Source organism: Diabrotica virgifera, chromosome 8 (genome assembly GCF_917563875.1).
Source record: "Diabrotica virgifera virgifera chromosome 8, PGI_DIABVI_V3a".
NCBI lineage: Eukaryota > Metazoa > Arthropoda > Insecta > Coleoptera > Chrysomelidae > Diabrotica > Diabrotica virgifera.
Window position 1 is genome coordinate 73,155,602 of NC_065450.1, and position 24,217 is coordinate 73,179,818.

Here is a 24,217-nt window from a genome sequence, read left to right on the forward strand (position 1 = left end):
ATACAAAGGATTTCCACAGTTTTCACTGTATTCCATCACTCAAGTGTTGTCTCCAGATCTCTCTGTCTTGCCAGTCCTCTTCCTGTAGATTTCTTCTCTCCATTGCTTCATCCACTTCATCTCTGAAGGATCTTCGGGGTCTGACTCTCTTCCTTCTTCCTATCGAGCTCCGCTCTGTTATTTTATTTATCCAACGATTTTGGTTTGCTCTTTTGACATGTCCGTACCAGGTTAATCTCCTCTGTTCGATTTAGGGCCGGTTGTTCGAATGCTAATCAAGAAGTTGATTAAAATCAATCAGTTTATTGTAATCAATTTTCTTGATGGAAATCAAATCGAGACATCAAAAATACACTAATCATTCATTGATTGTAGGTAATGCAGTAAATAAAATATAGCCGCAGCTGTTAAATTATTAAAAATTGCTTATTATTATTATTGATTTGTAAGTAAAAACCAGAAATTAACATCACAAAGAGTTTAATTATGGTTTATTTTAGATTAAAACTAAAATAATAAAATAAATCAGTCAACAATGTCAACATAACCTCAAAATGTGACATGTCAGAAGTACGCTTAATCAAATATAATTGTAATTAAATATTTGATAATGATCATTTTTGATTGACTTTCGAACAACTGGCCCGTAGTCTATGATGTCTGAGTTCACTCCCATTCTTGTCTTAATCTCCACGTTATTTATTCTATATCTTCTTGTTACTCTGCAGCTTCTCCTTAGGAATTCCATCTCTGTTGCACTTATTTTGTTTTTGGTTTTCTTATTGTCCAATTTTCACACCCATAAGTGAGGATACTTCTTGTCATGGTATTGTATATTCTTCTTTTTGTTTTTATGCTGATGTTCTTATCCCACAGTACCGAGTTCAATTTTCGTATGCAGTCTCTTGTTTGTCCTAGTCTATTTTTTATATCTTCCTCAGTTGTTCCTTTGTTTGATATTATACAACCTAAATACTGGTACTTATCTGTTCCTCTGATTTGTTTACCTTCGTCTATTTCCAGCTGTTTTATTACTCTGCCGTGCTTAGCAAAAACGCCGTATTTGCAATAATCTGAAAGAATGAAATTTTTACTTCTTTCTAACCCAAATGTGCATATCTATCTTATTTGCTTATTAAAAATGACGTAAGTTAAGCCAAAGCACATTAAACACACCGCATCTTATGCCGTATCCTGTGTGTAAATTTATAGGAATTCTTAAACTAAAATCGATTTTACTCGAATGTCATGTCTCTGCAGATACCGCGTTTTGGCTAAGCACGGCAGTACTGTGGTCCCTGTTATTAGGTATTCAGTTTTCTTTAGGTTTATTTCCATCCCATTCTTTGTATATTCCCGTTCCAGTTTCCTCATCATAAAACTGAGGTTATCTTCGTCTTGTGCAATCACTATTTTGTCGTCATCAAAAATTAGGTGTTCAAAATAAGATTATTTTGCAAATACAACGGAACTGACTCATAATTTCGCACGTTTTTCATGATTACTACCAACACCTTATATTATTAGTGAGATCATTACGATACACTTGAGTCCAGGATTCTTTACCCGTGCGTCATTAATACCTGGCGAGATAAAACAAATACTTTTTATCTAGCATCATTCTCTTCATGTTGTTCTGAAGCTATTTCCTTGTGGCATTTTTATAATTAACTATTTTGATGGGAAATACGCCAGAATTAAATCGAAAAAAAAAACTAATTTTATTTAACGTTTCGACACCCAATCGAAAAAATCGTCGAAACATTAAATAAAATTAGTTTTTTCAATTTAATTGTGGCTATTTCCCATCTAAATAATCATTCTCTTCCGCGCATGAAACTAAAGACAAATCAGTGTTACGGTTGACATTTTATTTTCTGTTGGTTATTTTATTATCTACCGCCTGTTATTAAGTAAAAACACATGTTATTTTATGAACGCTCTAGTCTCAGTTTATTGAAAAGAGATAGGTACAAAAAAAGACGCTTAGGAATGTTTTCAGATTTTAACTACAATTTCTGACGTTTCTGGTTTGTTTACTTTTGTAGCTGTCAGTCTGTTGAATTTTTTGCTGTTTTTTGTCGAATTTTTGCATTTTGAAGTTTTTTATATTACACAAACAGTTTTTTTACTAATTTTATATTGGAACTTGAAATTTTATGGTAAGCAAGTGTATTTTATTTTGTTAAGGAAAAGTGACATAAGGAATAACAATATAAGGTTGTGTTAAGTTTCCGCCAAAGTGAATGAAATGACAAAAAGAAAATATGTTATTGAATTTTTTTATAAATTGTTTATTTATTAATCACTAATAATATTAAAAAAAAATTATTAAGCTACTTCAAATGTAGCTGTAATTCTGCACCAAAATTTTAAAGCAAAACTTACGTTTGGCATTTTATTTATTTGATAACGTCAAATTTTAGCCCGTAATCGGAGCAGTAGCTACTTACTGTCACTTGCTGTTGCGTTTAGTAAATTTCCGACTTATTTCGTATGCTTTAAATGATGACGCACGGGTAAAGAACCCTGGACCCAAGTGTACCTCTGTTCCATAAAGAAATAAGTCAAAATTGAGAGTTTTAAGAAAATCGCAATTAAAGATTTCATAAGTGTGTTAAAAATAAAAAATATATATACACCGTTATTAGGCGTCACCGCCCCTCCGGTAGGGATCTATGGAGGAGTATCACCAAACCGCAAGCCCTTAAGCTTGCCGTACCGCTCCTCCACAGACACCAGTTTATTCCAGACCAAGTGATAGATTCTATTGAATTTTATACTACCGACGCGCGACGTTGGCCTTTTATTAAGAGGAAACAGTAGCGATCAACAGGTAGCAACAAACGCGTTTCAAAATTGCGGCTCTAATTTTGAATATTTTGTCGAGATATTTGGCACACATATTCGTAATATAATAAAGAATGGCGGTACAGAGCCGAATTTCAGAAATATGTTGGTATTGTCCGTTTCATGATCATTTTTCAGTGCGTCACAAATTATAGAAAAAAAGGTAAGTCCGTGATAATACACATTTATGACATTTATTCTAACATGATATTTTAGTTAAATCTGACAGTTGTCACATTTTATTTTCAATTTTGAATAAAAACAAATCAATGTGTTTCTTGCATTTATAAAATGGTATTTTCTTTGATTTGTATAGTCTTATAAATTATACAGATTATATTTGTAATATTATTATCTAATTTTAAAAAAATATTTTTTTTATTATGGCGCCATCTGTCGACAACTATAAAAATTACCGAACTAGAATAATTACCAAAGTAATCAACGACGTGCCTTTTTTTCTGTCATATACAATTTAATACGTTAGAAAGAAATCGAAAAACTGTGACGCACTGAAAGATGATCATGAGAAAAAGAATATGTGGAAATTACTCTACAACTAAATAAAATATTGAAAAAAGGAGCCTGTACCGCCATTAAGAAAGACAAAAAAATAAACTTTCTTCAAATAAACTTTTCTAAAACATGCCTAGATTTTGTGTAATCTTGGAACTACTAAAAATCGATTTTTTTATAACAAGAAATCGAACGTCACTGACTTGGCAACATTTCGCGCCTATATGTATAAAAATTATTGTTTTTGATCAAGGTCCCTATACCATAGGTTGTATGGTAACTTTGACATTGACAAATGAAATATTGTCATCGTGACGTCACCCAGACGATCAATTTTACGAATTGTTTGTAAACATAATAGGATACGTGGTTTGGAGGCTATATTTTGTTATTAAATATCGTTAGTGTTTTAATTTGTGTTTATATCTTGAGATATAATGTATCTATAGATATCATTAAGTGTTTTTAGTATAATAACTTAAACCCAAAACTCTTTTACAAGTGTTAAGATACATTTTAATGTGGTTGTATTAAGTACCTACTTACTGGATTTTCTTTCTGCTGTATTGTATAGTAAAGAACATTCTTGTATAGAGACATTACAGTTCTGTAATGTCTCTTGCGGTTCTTCACATCAAGTTTACATCATCTGTGTAGGTTGCAATCTGCTTAGACTTATTGAACAATATATCTAATTAAGTCTATAGATAATAGATCTATTATATGTAATTGTTTCATATAAAATTATAACCAATATTGCAGCCATCTGAAGATCGTTTGAATAAACAATTATAAACTAAATGAATATATAAAATGGGGAAAATTCCCTTTATTGCACTGAAATTGTATTTTTTTATAATTTACTGTTAATGTAAAACTTCACAGGTACCTATTGAATGGAATCATAATGTTTTAATAGTTTTAGATATTACAATCCAGTACCTAACGTAATCAGATGCTCTTATGTTAAACTTAAGGGAAAAACTACTAATTTTGATACATAAATCTTTAGTTGAATCTCTTTTTCACCATGGTTTACATGTTAGGAGGAATTTATAATACTGTACTACATGCATTATTCCCAATTCAAAATTATTATATACCTACTCAAAATCATTTAAAAAAGTAAATTGTATTCAACCCATTATTAATATACCTAGGATATTTGAATGATTTAGTCCCATATATACACAAGAAAGAATCTCCTTCTGCTTTAATTAAGTAGTAATGCTATTCTACTACATATATTTAATTGCAATTATATTCTATGATTTTTGTAACTCTACAGGTATCTACCACATTTTTTAAAGAATATATGAAATAAATAGTCATTAAAAATCCAAACGTATTTTTTTTAAATATACACATTTTCAATACATTCCTACTTTCCGAGTTCATTTCAATGAGTGAAGGGAATGAATTTGTATGCAGCATTCTGGGTGACGTCACTCCCGCCATTAGATTCTCGACGCTGATTGGTGGAAAGTTACCATGCAACCTGTCTATTTATGAACCTTGGTTTTTGATAGTATAAACGTCACTGTCAGTGTGGCAAATTACCGACGCACTGTTGCCTCACTTTTGAAAGTTCGTAGAACTGTCGCAATATTGGACCGCGTTTGTTGCCACCTGTTGATCGCTACTGTATCACCTTAATTTAATGACCTGACTGAGGCTCGAACGGTCGATCGCAAATCCATTAAACTTGTTTATCGACTGCGCCTCTGCCAACTGAGCCCTCGTGACCGACAAAAAAATAAAAAATAAAGTATTAAAAAATACTTACTATCTGAGCTATACGTTATAAGCGAAAAATCTGGTTCTGGATGTACAATTACTTGTCCTATCACAGTTTTGAGATTATCAAATACGGAATCTGCCGTGAACCAACTAGCTAAATCCATATCACTGACTTGAGATTGAGGAGGTGCTGTCGAGCACATTTTTGAATCCTAAAAATAAGAGAAGTGATTTTGTAGTGTGTTTATACTTATAAGGCGTATGTTTTGAAAAGTTGGAAAAAAGCAACGATTTTACTCTAAAATAAGTTTATTTTGACGTCTAGATTTCCTGTAATTTAGATTATCTGTATTTTTTTAGTGCACTAAATTAAAAAATATATATTAGCATTGTTGTTCAGAAATAGGTTTCAATTAATACCGGAAGGCATTTAAAAAATCGTACTTTCAAAAGTTCTACATACAGGCCGTTTAATTTTTGATTAGACATAAGAGACCGAAAGCGATAAAATTGGCACATTACTTTATACTAAAATTGTATTTTAATTTGTTAAAAATGTTCAAAATGTATCTACTTGTTCCAAGAGTAAGAGTAGTTTATTAAAATCATTTTATCAGTTTTTCTCTTTTCTCGATTATTAGTTTTTATTGTATAGTCTTTTATTGTATAGTTTAAGTCGAGAATGAACTAACATCGAAAGTAGAAATCAACTCGACAGACAAAAGGACAGCTTGAGTCCATTGCTTTTTAATTTAGTAAGGGACAAAATCATAAGGACATTAAACATACAGGAAAAGGATATAAGATGGCAGAAAAACAAATAAAAATCCTCTGTTATGCTGACGACGCAATCTTAATATCCGATAACGAGGATAATCTACAGCGAATGGCACAGACTTTCAATACAGTGGCGAAGAACTACAGCATGAAAATATCAACAGTTAAGATCAAATCCCGGGTAGCGTCAAGGGAATCCAGAAGATGCAAAATAATAATTAACAACGAACTACTTGAACAAGTCTCGAGAATCGAATATCTGGGAGTCGAAATATATAGTTATGGGGACGTTAAAGAGAGCGTCCGAAAGCAAGCAAATAAAGCCAATTACGTGTCAGGATGTCTGAGAGATGTCATCTGGAGAAATAAAAATATGAGGCTGGAAGGCAAAGTACGCATATACAAATCATGTGTAAGACCGATCATGTGACACAGCAGAAATCAAGAGGATACTGAGAACATCATAATGAGAACGTTGAAGTCAACAACTGGGAAAAGGCTGATAGACAGAATATCGAACGACAGAATAAGAGATCTCTGTAACATACAAGACGAAGTAAGACAGAGGAGACGAAAGTGAAATCAACATGTGACGAGAATATGACGATGTGACAAGAGACCAATAGGAATGCCCTTTAAAAGGTGGCGAGGCAGCTGGCAGTCAACATCACAGCTACAAATACAAGCTCAAAATCGGTTAAGGACAGGTCAAGAGGCCTAATATAAGAAAAATAAGTATATTTTATACTTCTCTATTGTAACTATTGTAACCACTGAATACGTAGTGAAAAAAGTAATCCTATTAATTAAACTAATGAATAATTTAAGCGATTATGCAAGTAAGTATTGTCAAAGAATATAAATAATAATAATATAATATAATGGTTATATATAGACAAGTGCCGTGTTTTAAATATAGTCAGAGGAAAAGTACAGCCCGGAGAATTCGATATGCAAAATGGCCAGAACATCGAGGCCATGGGTAAAAACGATATGTATAAATATCTTGGAGTAAAGCAAGAGCGGAAAATTGACCATAAGCAAATGAAAACTGAGATAACTGCGGAGTTTATACGAAGGGTAAAACAGCTGCTTCGTTCACACCTTAACAGTAGAAATTTGTTTAAGGCACTAAACACCTACGCATGTTCCGCGCTTAGCTTTTCGTTTGGCATTGTGAAGTAGACAAAAGCGGACATAGAGAATCTTCAGCGAAAAGTAAGAACACACCTTACAAAGGCACAAAAACACCATCCTAAAAGTGCAGTAGAAAGAACGACATTACCACGGAATCTAAGAGAAAGAGGACTTATGGATATAGGTGAGCAATTAGATAAACAAATTGCTAATTTAAGAACTTATTTTCAGATGCAAGCTGAGACATCTACTCTACATCGCGCTATCATAACACCGATCAAACTGAGGGAACCAGAAATGCGCATAAATCACCTCACTAAAGACGAAAAAATGTGCACCTGGATGGGTAAACCTCTGCACGGGTGACATCCCAATAAGACCCATCCCTCCAAGACTATGTCGACAATACAGCGTCGAACTATTGGTTGACATCAGGAAAGATGTTCCCTGAAACGGAGGGTTCATTACTGGCCATTCAGGATCAGGTTATACCAACCAGAAATTACCTGAAATATATCGTCAAAGACCCTCAGGTTCAAAACGACAGATGCTGATATGGATATCAAGCCCAAGAAACCATCCAACATCTTACAGGGGGCTGCCAGGCATTTGCTGCAACTGAATACAAGGAACGGCATGACGCAGTGGGAAAGATCCTTCATCAAGAGATAGCTATCAAGTTGGGACTTCTCCAAACGGACCATCTTCCATATTATCAGTACGTCCCTGAGAGTATACTTCAGGATGGCAACTACAAGCTATACTGGGACCGCACTGTGCTCACAGATAAAACAGTGGCACATAATAGACCAGATCTCGTACTAGTTAATAAATTAACAAGACAAACAACACTAATCTAACAACAATAATCTACGTAGTAAATTTACTGAAAAGATCGCCAAGTACACAGATCTGGAAATTCAAATGCGAAGACAATGGAGAATGCAAAGTACCTAGACGATACCTATTGTTATGTCTACTACTGGAGTCATTCCGAAGAACCTCCTCGAAAGCATAAAAAGGCTGGGTCTAAATGAACATCTTTACAAGACCATGCAGAAAGCTGTACTACTTGCAACGGAAAATTTCTGGGAGATACATCTGCATACCAAGTCACCTAGGGCTCGATAACACGGAAAGAGTCCCACCAGAGCTCAATCCTTTTGATACCGTAGGCATCTGGGATGAGTCAATTTTCCCCTTAGAGGGAGTGTGAGCCGTATGGCTAAATCTGGTTATAATAATATAATTAAACGAAATAGCCATCTCTAGTTTGCTTGTGAAATTGATACTCTGCCGTCGGCAAATAATATAACTCTACTACACTTGCTAATGTTTACGTCTCGCCTGCAGTGTTGTCATTTAAAGGGTGTATATCTAATTTAAATCTAATCAGTCTGTATATTACCTCTTTATTGTCTTCTTGTGCTGCTATCAATACTGCTTGTTCTAATAGGAACACAACTAAAGCCATCACATGTTCCGAAACATGCCCTCTAACGGCTTTGAATAGAATTATTAAAGCTGCTGCATGGAATACTCTCGATTTTAAAATCTGGCGGGGGTCATCGTAGGCTTCCGCTACTTCTGTTGGAGTCCTAAACGGTGGCCAGAGACTGCAACCTGGTTTTAGCTTATTAGCATGTCTAGCACTAAAATAAATGTGTTGATAAATATGGCACCAATTACAAATTTTCATTAATATGTCAAATACTCTTGTTATACAGTGCGCGTAAGTATGGAAACAAAGATATTTGTGACACCCCGTATAATACAGTAACAAAATGTTGGTTACTGGCCGTATATTTTACTATCTATTGTTATAGTTTTTCATTGCTGATACAACATATAATTTGCTAGTGGCCAATATTGACCACTAATATACAAAATTAGGAAAAGCAATTTTATTTAAAATCGCTTTAAGTGATGGTATACCAGCGGAACTAATTAAATGTGGAGGTGTTACTCTAACTAATCAAATATATAAAATAATACTAAGAACCTGTGTGTGTGTGTGTGTTTGAGCATTATTGGCTTCGGAGTCAATGTCCATTCGCCATCCTACCTTTTTGGGATTATTTGTATATACTAAGAACCTGGAATGTGGAACAAATCCCGGAAGCGTGGTGTATTGGAATCGTTTTCCCGCTATACAAAAAGGGTAATCCATTGGAATGTAGAAACTATGGGGAATAACCCTCCTTAATACAACATTCAAAATATTTTGGAGTATCTTACGTGGTCACCTAAGTGCATATTCAGAGGAGCTTCTTGGCGGATATCAAAGTGGTTTTAAGCCTGGTCGATCAACAACAGACCAGATCTTTGTGCTAAGGCAAATTCTGGAAAAAACCAATGAATTCAATATCGACACATACCATCTTTTCGTAGATTTTAAATCAGCCTATAATAATGTCCTAAGAAATAAATTGTATGAAGCCATGGATGAATTTCACATACCCGATAAATTGATAAGATTGCTACAATGCGTAAAGTTGTTTGCAAAGTCGAAATACAGAGCGGACAATTACAGGCGTTTGAAACGCATGTTGGGTTGCGACAGGGAGATGCGCTGGCGTGTCTCCTTTTCAACATAGCTCTGGAAAAGGCGATCAGTGAGTCTCGAATAGACAACAGAGGAAATATTTTTAATAAATCATCCCAAATTTTGGCATATGCAGATGATGTGGACCTAGTTGCCCGCACAACACGCAAACTAGAAGAAGTGTATACCACCTTCTCAAATTCCTCAAAAAAATATGGGCCTGCAAGTAAATGAGGAGAAAACTAAGATGATGGCAACAACACCCAACAATAGAGCCAGAAATATCGGTCATCAATTCACGGTTGATAACTCTACCTTTGAAGTGGTGGACAAATTCACATACTTAAGCTCTCTGATCACCAAGGAGAACGTCATGACGGAAGAAAGCAAGCGAAGGATAATCCTAACAAACAAATGCTATTTTATACTGAGTAGACATATGAGAACCAGAAACTTAAGCAAAAAAACAAACAAAAATAACCATATACAAAACCCTTATACAACCAGTGTTGAGATATGGATCAGAGACATGGACCATCTCCAAGGCAGATGAAAACCTTCTGCTTATATTTGAACGAAGGATCCTGAGAGGCATATTAGGTGGCATCTGTGAAAATGGTATTTGGAGGAGGAGGTATAACTACGAGGTATACCACAGATATAAACATATATTTGGTGGTAAAGACGTAGTATCTCTTATAAAAATAGAAAGATGGGCAGGATATCTAGAAAGGTCACAGAAGAACAACCCTCATAGAAGAATCCTTATGTGGGAAGTAGAAATATTGGTAGGCCCAAACTCAGATGGAGGGATGGTGTAGATGAGGATGGTAGAAAAATAGGCACAGCAAATTGACAACAATTGGCAATAAGTAGAACTTACTGGCGTAATAGAGTTGGGTAGGTCGAGGCTCTTTTATAGGGCTGTAGCACCATTGATGATGATAATGAAACACTCGTCCATCTAATATTGGGACCGTGCAAGTTCGGAAAAACGACACCTGGTTTCTCAGCAACATTTTTAGCACTTTTAATTATATTGGCCAATTATATTAGTCCTGGTTGCTGGATAATTGTCAAGACCATAGCCAAAAAAATTATAAGAAGAAAAAGTAAGATTTAGGTTATGTTATTAAAAGGTAAACAATTGTATGTAGTAAATAAAATTAGTTGCAATTCGCTTTTTTTGCTTATAATTAGGATTTTTAGTAAAAAATGCTTCTTTTGAAGATATGTTGCTTATCTTTGTTTATTTTACTTCGTATGATAAACTATAGTAAAATTTCACGTTACTTCCTGTCATAAGCAAAATTCTATAAAGTATACAGAGCTACAAAACTCTAATAATTCAATAAACCATAAGAATTTTAATCCCTTTAACTTTAGGAGAAAAACGGGGAAACCCATCGTTATACCTGTCATGTAATAAACTAATATTTGTCTGCAGACAGCCCAAATTTATTATATTGTTGTAAAATAGTACCGGTACACTTGTGTAAATTTAAATACGCACCAATCACATCTGCAGATGTTGAAAGAACTTTTTCTACGTATAAATATATATTGTATACAAATAGAAGACATAGCTTTTTACAAGAAAATTTTGAAAAACATATTATTGTTAATTGTTTTTATGCTAATGGCCATGACAAAAAAATATTAATTTGTTAATTATTTTTCGATTCTTTTTTATTATATTATACCTTAACACTTTGGTAATTTTTTATTTATCGTTAATAATTCTTAAACTAATATATGGAAAACGAAAAACATATCCCTCAGACCAACTTTTTCATAAAACTCAGGTTCTTGATGTTCGGCAATTGTACTGCTTAGAGTTACTTAAAAATTTTATAAAGATAAAATTCCTCTTAAAGTAAAAGTGTCAAATTATGAAACAAGAAGAAAATTGAATGTCGAATGTCTTCACACTTTAAAAACAATCACACAACAGTCAATTAAATATTTTGCTCCAAGAATATACAATCAATTGCCCATAAATTTGAAAAATATCAAAAATTTTTGTTTGTATAAAAAATTAGTTACTGCTTGGGTAAAAGAAAACAGGGAGTTGTGTAACAATTTAATAAATTTAAATTATACTAAATAAAAAAAACATAGAAATTAGATTAGAAACTGTAAAATAAAATAATGATTTCTAAAAAAAAAAAAATAAACATAAACTTGTCAATATTAGACAGATTAAGTCAACAAGCATGTTTATGCTTTTAAGACTTTTTTTACGTTTATTTTAGTGTAAGTAAACCGAAATTGTAAATTATTGTACTAACTATTAATTTGAATAAACGTATATTATTATTATTAAAAATAAATGTAATTTAGTGTTAATGTCCTTTATTCATATTTATATCATTATATCCATGTTTACTTACACGTTTTTTTTCTTGAACCTTGCTTATTTCATAAAAACTTTGCTTATTTTTGTGACATTTTTTGCTTATTTTGACCTTTCTGTCATGCTTATAATCCGGACTTTATACATAACAACCATTTTGTTACTACAACATGCGGGGTGTCATAGATATCTTCATGTTTCCATATTTTATGGAGGTACTGTATTCACACAACATTAAAAATTAGATAAACCAACACTTACAACTCTGTATATCGATCCATGGATGTTTGGAAATCTCTTCTATGTACAGCCCTAAGAAGCACGTGAATAGGATCGTACTGCTTCTCCCAGATTTCCGGCTTGGGGACGTACATTCCTTGTTGCATATTACCACTCGCTTCTAGAGCAGGTGCTCGATAAAACGCCACTTCAGCTAGCAACGATTCGAAATCTCTCGATTCCGACATTCCGCATCTTTCAGGCATTAATTCCATTAGTTGGGAGTGAGTTTTGTCACCCATACATAGCAATGTTACCATTTCTAGTCGGTTGAGTGATGTATCTGATAAACCTAAAAGATAATATTAAGGTAAAAGTAATGCAAGAAGTTAAACGATTAGGGTGTTCCGAAAAAAACAAAGTTTAAAAGATCTCCCTGGCTGTTTTCTGATGATGATAAACCCTCAATTTCAAATTTCAGGACAAAATGTTAACCCTAAACCTTGTCCTAAGCCCCCCAAAAAAAATTTTTTTTTTCATTTTTTCGAAGATTTTTAATTATTTTTGTCTTCTTTTTTATCTCCACGGCTATTTTCTGGTGATGGGTAGCCTATAAACTCTAAACCTCCAATTTCAAAGTTCAACCCAAAATGTTAACCCTAACACTTGTCCCGAAAAAAATGTTTTTTTTGGATTTTTGGATGAAAAGTGTGCTACAAGTAGTTGAAAACCACAGAAATTGTTTTACCGATTTCAGAAATGCAACTTTGATTAATCTTTAAACAAAGTTTCACTCATGTAGTTACTATTTTCCATTTAAATAGATCTGTAACAACTGTAACACCTATTTCAGATGTATAATTAGAAAAGCTGCTCACAAAAGATGAAAAAAAGCAAACAGAGTGTGTTGTAAGTATCTATTTAGTTAAAACTCACAGAAAGTGTTTTACCGATTTCAGAAAGGCAACTTTGATTACCGTTTAAACAAACTTTTAATGATGTAGTTATTATTCTCCATTTAAATTCATTATTTGTAACAGCTTTGTATATTCCTTTATATTCAGATGTACTAGTTAGAAAAATGTGTTGGTTTTTTAACGAGAATAATTTTAATGTACTCAAGATATCTTGAGAAAGACGTGAAAAATAGGTAATATTAATTATTATAATACCCTTATTACACTTGTTATCACGGCCTATGATTTTATATATCTATGTAAAATAAAATTTAAAACTGAGTTTACTTGTTTGTTTTCTTACAAAAAGTTATAGATTAAAATTAATTAAAAATCTTTGAAAACCCCAAAAAACGTTTTTTTCTTGGCTTGGGATAAGGCTTAGTGTTTACATTTTGGGCTGAAATTTGAAATTGAGGGTTTATAAACTACCCATCACCAGAAAACTGCCGGGGAGATCAACATTTTCAAAATTTGGTTTATTCGTAACACCCTAATAACGATGTAGTTACCTAAATTTGTTCGGACGCTTATAAGCGTCGCTAAAAATGTAAGGAAACTTTCCAACATTGGTGTGTCATGCTCTCCTTCTATATAAGCGCTCTGAGTTCCTTGAAAGGGAGCTAGACTCATCCATTCTTTAATATGAAATCTAGAATAGAAGAGTGTAGTAAACAAAAAATATATTCGTACAACTTATATTAAATTAATTTATATTTGTGCCAGAACATAGCTGCACGCACAAGAAGCACTCAAAGAATAATCAGTAAAAAATCAAAATCATTGCGCCTACATTCTACGTATAAATAATATCTTTAATAAGTTATCTGCGCCACCAGCTGAAAAAGACTGGTGACTACGTTTGTGTAAAACACGGCTAATAATGAATACATCCATTTCTATCCTGCTATTATAACATACAAACCAAAGGTGTAAAGCTGTGAGTCGCTTCCTCGTGGTGCACTGGGTAAACTAAATGAGGAGCAACATCGAAACTTCAGATTATGTACCAGATCTTCTTGCAAACACATTGCAAGCACCCATGCATTAATAAAAAAAGTCAAATAAATACTGAATGCAATTAGCTGAAGTAAAAGTGAATACATCAGCAGCGTCTTGCAGAAAACAACATTAACATAGCTACATTTCAGGAAACACACACTGCTGACGACATCCAACTGAAAAACCGAAGTCAATTTCCAGGACACAGATTAGTAGCCTCAATTAATCACCATAATACGGGATTGCCACCTAGAGTAGAACAGACATAAAAATATTAGCACCATACACTCTTACTCATCTAAAGAACTCTTGGTTCACAAAAGGAGATAATTTTGGTTCACAAAAGGAGATAGTAGAATTAAAGTTTTTTTTTGATTAGATAAGAGAGTTTACAACAGAATAAAGTTTAGCATAAATTTGAAATTTTTTACCATACACTCTTACTCATCTAAAGAACTCTTCATACTGGCAACCGTAATATGTAGACAGAATCACAATAGTTAATATATAGAAACAACTAAACTTAATATGGCCACCAGAAGTGCTTTTTTTCATTCCCGTATCCGTCAATATACACAGGAGACTTCAATAGTCATCACACTGCATGGGGCTGTAACCTAGGCAACCTCCAAGGCGAACAACTAATTGAATGAGCCGAGCTCAAGCATCGTCAGACTTTTACACGATGCAAAACAGAAGCCTACCTTTTTTCCACCAAAGACGTTCTATCATGCCACCAGATTAGTTCTTGATAATTTTCCAAAATCGCAGCAGTAGTCCAGTAATAATAACTATGGGAATTACTATTTTCATTATAATCTCAATTCCTCTACCTATATGGACCTTTCTCCAATTGGGCTTTCGAATCAAGCCCAATTGGAGAACGATAGCAGACACATTGAGCTACGAAATATTTGCCAAACTTATAATCAGCTGTGGTAAAAAACAGATTCCATGCTGGACCGAAGATTGTAAGGACCTGTGTGATCAATACGAGTACGAGTAAACCAGAGACCCAGACGTAGGTGAACAACTTATAGCGGCTCTGAATTCTGCAAGAATCACCAGGTGGAGGGAAACTCACGAAAACTTTAACTTTACAACTGGAAATAGTCCCTAACATCCGACAACTAACTCTTCATCACCAAATCCACAAGATATAGCGAAACGCATTGCCCGGCTTTCCAAACCAGCCATAGAAAAAGTTAATAAAAGAAAAGTATGATGTCAGCACAAAAAAACAGCTATATGTCAGCAAAGCCTGCCAATCATGAGGCAAATAGAGAGAAACGAGAAAACGAGGAATTTTCAATGTATTAGATAATTAAATGTGGCAAAGGTGCACGAGTTAAGAAAATATATCCCGAGTTCATAACACGCACTATTTCCAAAAACTCAAAAGTGGCACCTAGATTGCTGCAACCAGATAATGACGACGCCAAAGCTTCCTAAACTATTCATTATTCAAACAAAGCAAAGTCATCGCAACCTGCAAACCAGACAAAGACACTTCAGCGGAAAGATTCCCATAGACCAAGCTGGATTTATATCAGGAAGGAACTGCAGTGATATAGTTCTTTCTCTAACAATATTTATTATAAATGGCTTCCAAAAGAAAATCAAAACAGCAGCAGTTTTCATTGATCTGACATGCGCTTACGACACGGTACGGAAAGAAGACTTACTACTTAAATTGTACCAGATGGTAGGTACCATGTCAATCATTTAATAATCTAGTAAATCAAATGAGAAGCAAAATATCGTACGAAATTTATTAAAGTTTATAAAATATGTACTTACTTTTCTATAACAATGTTCAAAAACTTTTCCGAGGGCAACCTAGTACAACAAATCTGGAGTAAGTAGAGATCAGCATCAACCATGGAGTTACAAAAATTACACTGGATATACGTCATTGCTTGGCCTTTAATTTGAAGCCCGTTCCTCAACCATAAACCATTTAAAATTTCATAAAACGCTACCTACAATCAAATAAACGTATTAATTAAAATATGATACTGTTTCATTATTTACATCGTTGAAAGAGAACTTGTATTGCAAAAAGTACCTCTCGAGTACCCAATGCATCCCTGAAACTGAACTGTATGTTTGCCATTTTTTTTTCAGACTTTCTATGTATGTATTCTTTTATGTATAATTTTTAAAAAAGTTTTCATGAGATGGTGTATATTCTTGAATACCATCTTAAGTCTGTTTGCTGAGTTTTTGTCCATAACTTTCAAAAATTATGCCTACAAATCGTCTAGCCCTGTGGTTTTTCCCTCCTTAATAAGTGGTTCGTTATCGTCATTATTTTGTGTGATAGAGACACTCCGATTGTCTTCAAATGTTGTCACATAGTTCCTCCATTTTGTTTTTATTTTTTCAATATCAACTATTGAATTTCCTTGAACGTCTGTTAAGTAGCCCGGCCTTCTTTGATCTTTTTGTGGGGGTTGAACGAACTGTGTGTACAGGGTTATTCACCATATTTTGACCCCCCTGTAAACTGCTTTATTTACAGAATTAGAAAAAAATGTAAAAAATACAAAAGTGATTCGATTTTTAAATTATGATTTTTGAAATATATTATATCGTACTAGTGACGTCATCCATTTGGGCGTGATGACGTAATCGACTATTTTTTAAATGGGAATAGGGGTCGCGTGCTAACTCATTTGAAAGGTTATTTAATTCCCTATTCAGTAATATAAACATTAACATGAATAAATATACAGGGTGTCCAAAAAAAATTTTTTTGAATTAAATTAATTGACACAAAAAGAAGAATGTATGTAATTTATTTAATTTAAAATACATTTTACTGCTATTAGAAAACAGAAATAAAAGTTTATTGCACAAATAAACATTAAATTTAAGTGAAAAGTAATGTTTATTTGTTCAATAAACATGTATTTCCCTTTTCTGCCAGTAGTAGAATGTATTTTGAATTAAAAAATTACATACATTCGTCTTTTTGTGTCAATTAATTTAATTAAAAAAAATTTTTTACACCCTGTATACTTAATCATGTTAATGTTTATATTACTGAATAGGGAATTGAATAACCTTTCAAATGAGTTAGCACTCGACCCCTATTCCCATTAAAAAAATATTCAATACGTCATCACGCCCAAATGGATGACGTCACTAGTACGATATATATGTCAAAAAATCATAATTTAAAAATTGAATAACTTTTGTATTTTACATTTTTTTCTAATTCTGTAAATAACACAGTTTACAGGGGGGTCAAAATATAGTGAATAACCCTGTACGTACTAATGTCTGTTTTTAGTTTCCATGACAGCTTATCTTATCCCTCTATCTATATCTTATGAAAATTTGAATTAAGGGGTTTTGAAGAGCCATCTATTTAATGAAAATATTTTCATCTATTTGCTACTTCCGATTATACCGGAAGTTGCTTATAACTTCGTTTTTTTAAATGGACACCCTGTATATTTTTACATTTTTGGATTCTCTTTGATGTCTTCTTTCTTAAAATATGAGGTTTTGTAATGTTATACAAGGTATTTTAAAAGATAATTACGTTTTTTTATTAATTTCGTAGCAATATTCAGACCCTGTAGAATTGTAGTAGTTTGACATCTAAAACTCTACTTACGTTCAAATGATTTTTAATATAGTCTACTATTGTTAAGAATCATTAGTATAGCTAAATTTTTAATTTTAGTATACAGGGGTGGTTGAAACTCGGAATGAGTATTTTCTGAGTTTTCTTAAATGGAACACCCTGTATTTTATTATTGTAATGAAATGATATTTTATGGTACTTTTTTATTTCTTAAGCATTCCCTATACCTAACTGCTTTAATTTGTGCTTAATTGTTAATCGCACCAACAATCTTAACTACGTAGGTATTTTGATAGCTAAACCATTATTGGTAATTTTAACGATCAGTCTGGATTAATATGTATTTATTTCTGAAAAATTATTTGTGATTGAATTTTTTCACGGCCAACCTAATAAAATTTTACGTATTTTTTGTTGCAATTAATGTTTAGTTTGAATCACCAATAAGTCACAAATTAAAGCAATTAGGTATAGGGAATACTTATAAAATAAAAAAGTACCATGAAATATAATTTCTTTAGAATACTAAAATACAGGGTGTTCCATTTAAGAAAACTCAGAAAATACTCATTCCGAGTTTCGACCAACCCTGTATACTAAAATTTCAAAATTAGCTATACTTATGATTCTTAACAATAATAGACTATATTAAAAATCACTTGTACGTAAGCAGAGTTTTTAATGTCAAACTATTACAATTCTACAGGGTGTGCATGTTGCTACGAAATTATTAAAAAAAAAACGTAAATATCTTTTAAAATACCCTGTATAATATTACGAATCCTCATATTTTAAGAAAGAAGATAATGAGGAGAATCCAAAAATGTAAAAACATACAGGGTGTCCCATTTAGAAAAACGAAGTTATAAGCAACTTCCGGTGTAACGGGAAGTTGCAAAGAGATGAAAATATTTTCATTTAATAGATCATCCTTCAAAACTTCCTTAATAAATCACCCTTCATTCCAATTTTCATGATTCTGTTGCCTTTAGTTCTCGAGATATTTCTAATAGGCCAGTTATCTGCCTCACCCTATACAGGGTGAGGCAGATAAAGGGCCTATTAGAAATATCTCGAGAACTAAAGCTAAGAGAATCTTGAAAATTGGAATACAGGGGTTCTGAGGTATGAACTATTTAATGAAAATATTTTCTTCTCTTTGCTACTTCCGGTTATACCGGAAGTTGATTGTAACTTCGTTATTTTAAATGGGACAACCTGTATATTTTTACATTTTTGGATTCTCCTCAGAGCTGAAAGTATCTTTAGTAAAAAGATAAAAAAAGTATCTAAGATACTAAAAGTATCTTAGATACTTTTATTTAAGATACTTTTTGGTTCATTTAAAAGTTACTTTTACTTTAGATACTTCTTAAAAGTATCTAGTATCTTTTATCTTTAAAAGTATCTTTAGATACTAAAAGTATCTTAGATACTTACTCAGGACCTGAGAAATAGATACTTTTCATGATCCGACAAGCTTCGACCTGTCGCGCCGGCCGTAGCGGGAGAGACGATGTGTATTGTTCTTTGCATCCCGCCCGCCGGCCCGCAGCATTATCCGTTTATCCTTTACAGCGTTGTTAGTTTGCCTTTGCCGTTCGTACTCGCTAAAGGAAAAAATATTAGTGCACTAGAAAAGGTAAGTTCCTTTCTTTGCTTTTTATAACCTATTTTAAATTTAAATAAAATGTTTATTTGTTTAAATTTAAAAAATGAAGTGATTCAATAAATTATGATCCCTGATCCCTGCAATGTAGAGTAGAATACCTAAAATCCTATGGTCAAAGAAATCAAAATAAAATTATAAAATTAACATTACGGTTGTATCTACAGGGTACAGGGCGCAAAAATATATATCCACTGATATATATCCTGATCTGATATATATCTTGATACTTATCTATAATAAATATCAAGATCAAGATATATATCAATATTCTATTTCCTTTCCTACATTTCAGACTTATAAAGTTTGACGGGAATTAATGTTTTTAAGCTATTTTATAATATTATTGCTTTTCTGTTTTTATTTTGATTTATATTGAAGACTTAAGAGTGTATCAATTTATTAATTATTTAAGATGGTTTTGTTTCAAAGGCATCAAAGGTTATATTTTTGTTAATTTTGTTTCTTATTTTTATCTTTTATGTATCTATTAGCATTATTTGTTTTTTCGCTTTAGCGTAATATCATTTCACATTTTACTAGCATACTTAATTTTTTATTTAGTTTTACATGTTTTTTTTATATTTACTTTTGAATAAACTTATTATTTCTGCCTTTTTTCCATTTTGTAACTTTTTTCGAAAATATATAAATATCACATTTGGATATATTATATCCGATATATATCAAATATATCCGATATTTTGATATTTATATTTATATAAACTATCATGATATTTTTGCGCTCTGACAGAGTGTCCCAATTCCCAATGGTGCAGTAAAGTTCGATATATCTGATACTGTACAAAAAAAACCTATTTATAAAAATTGTGGACAACTTTAAATTTCACGTTTTAAAATTATTTACTTTTATACAGGCAGGGTGTTTCATATTTCCAGGATTAACTAATTAATATTTTTTTACATGGAACGCCCTGCCCCTGATGTATATTTTCATCTTTTTGGATTCTTTGCATTAAGCCGATTCAAACAATCTCAATACTTGGGGTCTACAATTAGAAGTTTAAGAGATACAGGGTGTTAAAAATCTTATTTTTTGAAGTTTAAGTAGTTATTGCAGCGTGGTCCTTGTAAAATCATTCAAAAAAGAATTATAGTAGTGCTAACAAAATTAGGGTCGGGGCCACATAAAACTTGACAATTTTGTTTCAGATGGATATATATGAGAATTGTCATGATAAAGAACTAAATGTCGATGTTGACATGACATTTACTGAACCTGAATCACCTGAACCTGACCCTTTTACACCAAGTGAAGATGAAAAAGACCCTACATATGTTCCTGAAAGTCCTGAAACAACAACAAAAAAGAAGTTCAGAAAATTTTTTGGCGGTGCCTCCTCTTCAAAATCTTCGGAAAAAACCTATGAAAATCAGGATTCAGATTCAGACAACTCGGCTGCTAGTAGTTTTACTAGTTCTGTTTCTGTAACTAATAGTCAATCCTCACATCATAATGCAGCAACCTCAAATCTCTTTGATGGGAAATATTTTGAAATTACGCAACAAATGTTAGAAAAACTTGACGGGACAAGAGACATTATAGCTAAGTGTAGAATGTGTTTACCTAATAATAAATATTTAAAGGGAAATTCAGGTTCTACTAGTAACTTCTTAAAACATTTTAAAACGAAACATTCAACATTTTATAAGGATTATTTAAGTTCTAAACTTACGAAAAAACTGGAAATTAAAAATATCAATGATAGGCAAATGAACATTAGACAAATAATTACAAAGACCGAAAATGTTACACAGGATAAATTTAACAGAAGACTTCTTCAGTTTATTGTAGATACCATGTCACCTTTGTCATTGTTACAAAATCGTAGCTTTTTAAAATTAATTTAAGGAAATTACTCCTTTAAAAATCATATCCAGGCCTACAGCTGTAAAAAAAATTTCCTCTATGGTGTCTGAGAACAAAGAAAACTTAAAATTAACATTACATGACGACAAACTTCTACGAAAGTCAGCACCGCTAGCATGTAGAAGATTTTCTGGAGCGCATACACACGACCGTATAGCTGAACTATTAGAAGACATACATACTGCTTATAATCTACATCCAAATAAAGTGTTAGCAACAATTACTGACAAAGGCTCAAATTTTGTCAAAGCATTTGGTGTTTTTGGTATCAATAATGTTTTACACTACACTGGTGACGACGGTGAACATCAACAACAAGTGCCAAAAGATGATATCGACATCATTGAGGAAGATCGGGAAGATATTTTGGAGGATGAAGAGGATATTCCTGACATATTTGAAAACGAAAATTATCTCCTTCCAAATAATTTAAGTGACAATAATTTGATCATGATCATACCTACTTTATCTGAACACATACGTTGTGCAAGTCATACACTTGCCCTAATAACAACTACTGATATTATGAAAATAATTAATTCAACCAGTTCTCTTAGATCAAAACATGAACAAGCAATAGCTAGGTGTAATCATATATGGAAAAAAGCAGGTCGTCCTAAATCAGCTGAAGTGATAAAAAAAGTATTAGGACATACTTTAAGTTACCCGGGTGTGACTCGTTGGAATTCCATGTTCGATGCTCTGAACCAGATTCTTAAGTCTAAAGAAAAACTGGAATCTCTATACGAAAAATTAAATTTTGCAAAACTAGATCGGCTCAGAGATACTGATCTAAATTATTTAGCAGAATTATGCCAAATACTAAAACCGTTTGCTTTGGCACTTGACATTCTTTAAGGCGAACAAAATATGTACTACGGTTTCCTTCTACCATCAATCGTAAGCTTGTTTGTTAAAATTGAAAAGCTTAAAACCAATAAGTTTAAATATGTGGAACCTATTTTGAACGCTCTGACAGTATCTTTAAACTCCAGATTTGAAAAACTTCTTAAGTTGACTAACCAATCTGCAATAATTGCTGCAGTTACTAATCCTTTATTTAAAACACGTTGGCTTACTGCATTTCGAGGAATCAGGAATATCGAAAATGACCTTAGTGAAATTAAGGATTTGGTAATTACAGAAGCTATAAAAATTATGAAGGAAAATGAGGAACAATTAAAACAATTTGATGTAAGTACAAATAACATTACTACTGTAATGAAAAGTAACAAAATGCAAAACGACTTCTTTGAATTTGATATTAACTCCGATCTTCAAACGCAAAACGAAAACACTGGCTATACTGATTTAGATTATAAACGACAAGCTGAGCTGCAACTATTACAATATTTGGCCGATTCTGAAACCAACATACAAATGTTAAAAAAATATAATATTATAGAACAATTATTTAAAAAGTTCAATACGCCATTACCTTCTTCTGCAGCTGTTGAAAGAATGTTTTCTTTTGCAACTTTTATTAATTCACCCCGACGTCATGCCTTGTCTGATCATACTTTTGAAAATTTAGTTTTACTAAAAGCTAGTGGTTATACTAACTAGTTATTAGCTACCAAAATGTTACTATTTTTTATATCCTATCCTATTGTGTTTAAAAATTTAATTATGTTGAATGTTCTGTTTTTAATGCATCTTATGCTGTTTTTAACACACGAATTTATGTTTATTTTATATTGTTTTGAAAATTTAATGTTTGATTTTTGTTTTCAATACATAGTTATTAGTTTGTAATAACTTAACGTCTTTTATTTCTTATCTACCCCAAAGCCCAAAGTATACCATTTCAAAGTACCTGCTGGCTTAAACTAAAATTGTATGATAATTTAAAGGGTTAAAATGATGTTTTTAAAACAAAAGTATCGACAATCTACTGTAGAGTAGTAGAGTACCGAGTACCTTTATATTATACCCTAAAAGTATCTTAGTTACTACAAAAGTATCTAAGTATCTTAGATACTAAAAAAGCATCTAAGTATCTTTGATACATAAAAGTATCTTACATACTTAAAAGTATCTTAGATACTTAAAAGTATCTTAGATACTCAAAAGTATCTTAGATACTTGAAAGTATCTAAGATATTTTTACTCTAAATACTTTTCCGGTATTTTGTATCTTTAGATACTTTCACAAAAAAGTATCTTAGATACTTAGTATCTTAAGATACTTTTTGCCTCAAGTATCTTAAAAGTATCTAGATACTTTTAAAAAGTATCTTTTACAGCTCTGATTCTCCTCGATTTCTTCTTTCTTAAAATATAAGGTTTTGTAATATTATACAGGGTAGGTTCAAAGATAATTACGTTTTCTTATTATTTTCGTAGCAACATTAACACACTGTAGGATTGTAGTAGATTGGCATAATAAACTCTATTAATGTTCAAATGATTTTTAATATAGTTTACTATTGTTAAGAGTTATTGCTATAGTTAAATTTTTCATTTTAGTATACAGGGTTGGTCGAAACTCGGAATGAGTATTTTCTGAGTTTTCTTAAATGGAACACCCTGTATTTTAGTATTGTTATGAAATGCTATTTTATGGTACTTTTTAATTTCTTAAGCATTCCCTATACCTAACTTCTTTAATTTGTGAGTTATTGTTGATTTAAGCCAAACATTAATTGCAACACAAAATAGGTGAAATTGTATCAGGTTGGCCGTGAAAAGATTCAGTCACGAATAATTTTTTGAAAATAAACACATATTAATCTATACTGACACTAAAAATTGCCAATAATGGTTCAGGTTTCAAAATACCATCGAAGTTAAGATGGTTGGTGCGATTAACAATTAAGCACAAACTAAAGCAGTTAGGTATAGGGAATGCTTAAGAAAGTAAAAAGTACCATGAAATATCATTTCATTACAATACTAAAATATAGGGTGTTCCATTTAAGAAAACTCAGAAAATACTCATTCCGAGTTTCGACCCACCCT

General features: G+C 32.3%; 1 protein-coding gene across 1 annotated transcript in view; it reads right to left on the reverse strand.

The window, feature by feature from the left end:
* Positions 1-24,217, reverse strand: part of LOC126889845 (E3 ubiquitin-protein ligase Ubr3) — a 171,462-nt gene that overhangs the window by 63,643 nt on the left and 83,602 nt on the right. Inside the window, exons 9-13 of the mRNA XM_050658529.1 lie at positions 15,899-16,080; positions 13,609-13,748; positions 12,183-12,492; positions 8,429-8,672; positions 5,153-5,318 (exon numbers count right to left, since the gene is read on the reverse strand). Of these exons, the coding sequence (XP_050514486.1) occupies positions 5,153-5,318; positions 8,429-8,672; positions 12,183-12,492; positions 13,609-13,748; positions 15,899-16,080 (1,042 nt within the window). The remainder of the gene's footprint in view (positions 1-5,152; positions 5,319-8,428; positions 8,673-12,182; positions 12,493-13,608; positions 13,749-15,898; positions 16,081-24,217) is intronic.